Genomic DNA, 6,140 nt, shown 5'->3' with positions numbered 1-6,140 from the left:
AAAATAGGGAATATATATATTTATAAATGAAAAACGACAAAATATGTATAAATGAAAAAATAGGGAAGAAATATATATATTAAGTTAAAAAAATATAATATATATATAAATATAAATTTTAAAAAAGGGAGAAAAATAAATGTATATATTAGAAAATGAAATAAATGTCTATATGTCTTAAAGCTGCTGTGAGGAACTTTTGATCTATTTCAATGTTGGTGCCCCATTGTGGACAAAGTGATACCTCTTATCTAGTAAAACCTCACCCTGCTGTCTTCTAACAGATTTATCACTCTGTGATTATTTGACATGAAAACAGAGAAGGTATCAGTGTTGTTGTTCATGGTTTTGTTTGCTTTTAAAGATCATAAAGAGACATCAGTGTTGGTTTCAGTCTGTTTCTCAGCTGATGAAAAACTCCTCATAGTGCCTTTAAGTTCTTTCAAGTATTATGTTGTACCTTCAAGTACCGGTCAGATAAATTCAAGTCTTTCAATTTAAATCAACTTTTCACTTGAGTGCATGATCGGTGCCCTGCAGTGTCATGCCCTTATATGGGCATGTAAGTGGCGTGCATCTGTTTACCTCACTGAACTTGTTCTACAGGAAACTCAGAGAGAAGTGTAACCGATCTCATTAAAAGGTTAAATTCTCCTCTTGAATATTTTGGATACAGCAGGAGTTTGATTATCTTTGAACCTTCACAGCTGAAGTTTGGAAGGTTGTGCTCTCGTCGTTCTACTTTTCATTTTAGACCAATCTAAACGGGTTAATAAGACACGTCATCAGAGGTGTGAATGAGCTCTGATGTTGAGGCCACCTGAACACACCACTGAAGGCCGGCAGAGAGAGGCGTTCATTCACGTGGGGCCGAAGGTGATCGGGTATTCACAGCCTGTCACACGTCTCAGCGATCTGATTGATCGTCTGTGTGTCTCCGTCTTCAGACGCACAAACACATATTGAAGCGTAGAAAAAGAAGCAGCTTTAACTCTCAGAGTGAAGAAGAAGACACACACACACACACACACACACGTGTCCTCAGAGGGTTGGTGTTATAACAGAGAGCCACAGACTCGTCTCTCTTTGGAGCGAACGTATCGACCGTCCCGGTTCATAATGTTTGATTCATCACGCTCTGCTTTCATACGCCTCCTTAAAATATTGTATTTCTGTCTGATGGCTGCTTTTAACAAGGACACAGCTCAGGCTGTGCACACACTGAGCTGTCACAATCACATGAGGATTGATTTTGTTTTCCTCATAAACTTCACCGCATGTTAAACAGATTCATTAGACCGGGTATATACGCCGCCTGTAGGAGCAGAGCCATGGAAACATTTTCATCTGTGCACAAAACCTGCAGATATCAACGCCGAGTGTTTACCTAGAACACACTGACCAGCTGAAAGGAAGCTTCTGGAAGTAAACAACCAAAACATATTGAATAAAATATCCACATTTTATTTTTATCAAGACTCTTTAAGAGACTCTTAAAAGACTCTTCATCGATTCCCCTCCTGAAACACTTCTATTATATCCCATCACTCTCAGTCAGGCTTTCAGTAACTATGACAAAAACACTCAAGGCCTTCAGTGTTCCTCCCAACCCTCTTCAAGCCTATTAGGGAACACAAACTTCCCGTCTCAGCTCCAGATCTGATAGGTTTCTATTCTAGTCAGTGTGTTAACTTCCACTGGATCCGCTGCGTCTCTGATCCGGGAGGTCGGAGTCCTCTGGATCAGATACACAAGACTTCTATTTTCACTTAACTCCAACAACAAACCAAAGTCATGATGAGCGGAGCCAGGCCTGGAGTCAACAGGTCAGAGGTTTTCAGAGGACCAGAAAGACAACATGGATGAGGAGAGGAGGAGGAGGAGGAGGATCCTTGATTCTTTCACGCGACCGCTCTTTCTTTCACGCGACCCTACAGTACGCAGTACTACCTTGTCTTTAAACCAGCTGCTTAGCGATCCTTGGAAGCACTGCAAAGATGCCCAGGGAAGACAGGGCCACGTGGAAGTCCAACTATTTTATGAAAATCATCCAACTCCTGGATGACTATCCAAAATGCTTCATCGTGGGGGCAGACAATGTCGGCTCCAAGCAGATGCAGACCATCCGTCTGTCTCTCCGAGAGAAGGCTGTAGTGCTGATGGGTAAAAACACCATGATGCGTAAAGCCATTCGTGGTCACCTGGAGAACAACCCTGCCTTGGAGAAACTCCTGCCCCACATCAAAGGAAATGTGGGCTTTGTCTTCACTAAGGAGGATTTGGCAGAGGTCAGGGACCTGCTGCTGCTCGTGCTGGAGCCATCACCCCTTGTGATGTGACTGTGACTGCCCAGAACACTGGTCTTGGTCCTGAGAAGACTTCTTTCTTCCAGGCTCTGGGTATCACCACCAAGATCTCCAGGGGAACCATTGAAATCTTGAGTGATGTCGCCTTGATCAAGACTGGCGACAAGGTTGGTGCCAGCGAGGCCACACTGCTCAACATGCTGAACATCTCGCCCTTCTCTTATGGGCTCATCATCCAGCAGGTGTATGACAATGGCAGCGTATACAGCCCTGAGGTGCTTGACATCCTAGAGGCTTCTCTGCATGCTAGATTCCTGGAGGGGGTGAGAAACATTGCTAGCGTGTGTCTGGAGATTGGCTACCCCACTTTGGCATCCATTCCTCACTCTGTCATCAATGGCTACAAGAGAGTCCTGGCTGTCGCTGTTGAAACAGACATCTCCTTCCCCTTGGCAGAAAAGGTAAAGACCTACCTGGCTGACCCATCTGCATTTGCTGCAGTTGCTGCCCCTGCTGCTGCAGCTGAGACTGCAGCAGCTCCAGCTGCTGCTAAGGAGGAGGCTAAGGAAGAGTCTGAGGAATCAGATGACGACATGGGCTTCGGTCTGTTCGACTAAACTACACAGCGAACAAGACGATTCAATAAAGACCTCTCAACCTAAAAAAAAGAAGGGGAAACCTCGGTCACATGACTCCAGCTGTCCGGAGGTCCTGATACAGGAGCAGATCGGAGACGACCCGGACACCAAGTCTCACTCTGAAGGTACCGCTTTAGAGCTGGTTTCAAGTTAGTACTTTGACATGTCTGAAAGTACTCTTCATAGTCTGCACTTGTTCTGTTTGAAGGTACCTTTAGCACATTCTTAAGATACCATTATGAGATTTTAGTTACCTCAAGGTAAACCTCAAGATACCCTTCAGCATTAGCGGTCCTGAAAACGCAACCGGTGTGTGTTGACGGACGTGAGAGAGCACAGAGCCAGACCACAGCGGATCAGATATGGACCAGACACAGATCTAGTGGAAGTCTGATGTCACTAAAACACAGAGGATGTCCAGGCAATTTTCTTGCAGTAGTTCTAAGAGATATGGACCATGCAGGTGACATCAGCCAGGTGGAAGAAGCCCAGGAAGTCATGCTTCAAGTGAAGACAGGTCATGCCATGAAAACCAAACTCCTACAACACACTCCCAGGCCCTCCATCTCCAAGGACAGAGACTTCTAATATCTTGTGTCGGTTCAAATCAGGACATTAAGGTGAGGAAGGCTGCAGCATGGAGAGCTTTGAACGAGTTGGTCCAACCTCCCTTGGCATGCAGAGCTCAGCTTCTTCTCTGCAGCTGTGGAGTCTGTCCTGCTACAAAGCTAACCATCATCACCATCAAGGATCTGAATGGAGGGTTAGTGAGGGTGAGCAAGACACGAGGAGGAGGTCGAAGCTGGCTGGTCATTGCCGGACACACCTGGATCTCTCTCCTGGTAAACCGGTGGTGTGGGTGTGTTTGTTCTCAGGGGAGAGGGTGGCGTGGAAAGCACCGGAGCGCTAGCCTGATGCATGGAGGATCAGAAGGACTGGAAACATCACTGAGGTCTCATCATCAGACTGACAAGACTCAATAACAGGATCAATAAACTCAACAATCATTGATCCTCAGAACCCGGTCCTCAGTAGATCTGAGTCCTGTGCTCATGAGCAGCACTCAGAGCTTCACAGGCTGTCTCATGCAAAGGAATGGGGAAAGTTGAACTCAGTCACTGGCTCCCTTTTTAAATTTCAGCTCCAGATTGAGTGGAGCGGTGACGGAGGAGGCAGATGGAGCGGGATTGTCAGGAGAGTCTGAATCCAACAGTGGAAGTCTTTTATTATAAAAGTCTTAACTTATGAACAAGACGCAGCTGTGCCTTCATAATGTCTTTTACGACTGCGCTTGATGTTCCCACAGAAGTCGTTAGCCTGTGTGTTAGTGTGTGTGTGTGTGTGTGTGTGTGTGTGTGTGTGTGTGTGTGTGTGTAACAGAGGCACAAAGACTCATGCACAAAATGACAATAGAGAAGAAGAGAAGTAAGGTTTGGTCTCACTCTCTGATGTGTTTCAGTGTTTGTGTGAGACATGAAGTTCTGCTTTAGACAGAAAAAGTCTCACTTGTTATTTTATATATTTCTTATCTTGGATCGATATATTTCAACTTCTGCAGACGATGTGACGATTTCTCTGTCTCCAGAAAACCAGCAGACAGAGCGACTTTAATCTGTTCGTGTGACTCCAAGAAATTGACCTTAACTTTTCCAGCCTCTCATGAAGCAGCTGTTCTTGAACTGTTGACATGTTGTCAGGTGTTTGATTCAGGGCGCTGCATTCAGGGTCAGTCGGTGTTATCTTCTTAGAAAGCTGACGTGACCGTGGACTGTTAGATTTAGCTTCAACAAAACTTTCTTTCATCATCTGAAAAACCTCTCAAAGACTTCCACCTGTGTTTGGATGGATTATATATTGTATCCAGTGAACCAGCAAACGTTACTGCTGACTCTGACAGCTGGATTAAAGCGTCAGACAGCTGCTGATGATGAAGGGACGTCAATCAGAGGGGTCTTTTAGCGCCCAGAACTACTTCCCCCTGAACTAAAAGGTTCCTGGTCCACCATTGTTGTCTGCATTTGGACCACGGGCTGAAGTCCCGGATAGATTTTGTAAATCAGGCCAGTGACGTATGGAGAAAAAAAAGTAAATGCACTACACCACCAGACCAGTAGATGGCAGTAAAACAAAGAGGAATGCCATTCATCACAGATGACACCATAGAAGCAGACGGACAGGCAGGTATCATTCTGATCAACACAGTTAGCCTCTGTTTTAGATGGTGCTATATTTCATCACAGATGTAAAAAACTACAACTGTGAATGGTTTTTGAAAAATTTTGACCAAAAAAAATTTTGACCAAAAAATTTTTTGACAAAAAAAAATTTTGACAAATTTTTTTTTTTAACAAAAAAATTTTGACAAAAAAAAATTTTGACAAAAAAAAATTTTGACAAAAAAAAATTTTGACAAAAAAAAAATTCGACAAAAAAAAATTGTGACAAAAAAAAATTGACAAAAAAAATGTTGACAAAAAAAAGTTGAAAAAAAAAAACTTGGACAAGAAAAAATTAAAAATTAAAAATAAAAAAAAAATATACAAAAAAAATTTGACAAAAAGTTGACCAGGAGCCTGTTGAAAAAATGTATTTTCCTCAAATTTGAAATTGTGCTCCAAAAGCAGAAAAACATGAAAAAAAGTGAAAATTTTGTGCCTGCGGTTAAAAACATGGAAAAAGCAAAGAATGAATCAACACCAGTAGAGGGCAGTAACACAAAGAGGAATGCCATTCATCACAGATGACACCATAGAAGCAGACGGACAGGCAGGTATCATTCTGAGCAACACAACAGTTAGCCTGTTAGCATGAAGAGACTCAGCTGGTCTGTTTTAGATGGTGCTATATTTCATCACAGATGGATTCACTGAATCAACACGTGAGAGGAGATAAGCGCGAGTAGCAAAGACGTTTCAACACGCCTTTAAAATCCTTTGAACTCAAAAAAGCCGTGATCGCAGAGATCGGACGGTGTTTGGTTTAAACAGCGACCCTGTTACTGGAGGACTCTCAGCCGGATGCATCCCTCATAAACGTCTTTAGTGCTGAGAGAGAAATGAGCTCCTCAGGCCTAAACTGTTTTTTGAACCAGGCTGTAAACATGTTTATTTCTGCTGTAAGGATCGTCTCTTTGAATGGGTGTGTATGTGGTTTTCTGTGTTTCTGCAGCCAGCCTCTAGTGGATGCTCGAGGAACT

At 43.4% G+C, this 6,140-nt stretch overlaps 1 protein-coding gene across 1 annotated transcript; it reads left to right on the top strand.

Moving 5' to 3' along the window:
* The first annotated feature begins 1,920 nt into the window (after window positions 1-1,920).
* Window positions 1,921-2,938, top strand: LOC117809907 (60S acidic ribosomal protein P0-like). The gene is given in 2 exon segments (XM_034679415.1): window positions 1,921-2,301; window positions 2,304-2,938. Coding segments are annotated over 2 exon segments (924 nt in total). The 5' UTR covers window positions 1,921-1,997; the 3' UTR covers window positions 2,924-2,938.
* The last annotated feature ends 3,202 nt before the right edge of the window (window positions 2,939-6,140 follow it).

The sequence above is a fragment of the Notolabrus celidotus genome, unplaced genomic scaffold (genome assembly GCF_009762535.1).
Source record: "Notolabrus celidotus isolate fNotCel1 unplaced genomic scaffold, fNotCel1.pri scaffold_545_arrow_ctg1, whole genome shotgun sequence".
In the NCBI taxonomy this organism is placed as follows: Eukaryota; Metazoa; Chordata; class Actinopteri; order Labriformes; family Labridae; genus Notolabrus; species Notolabrus celidotus.
Note: the sequence above shows the minus strand (reverse complement) of the source record. Positions and strands in the feature narration are given on the sequence as shown.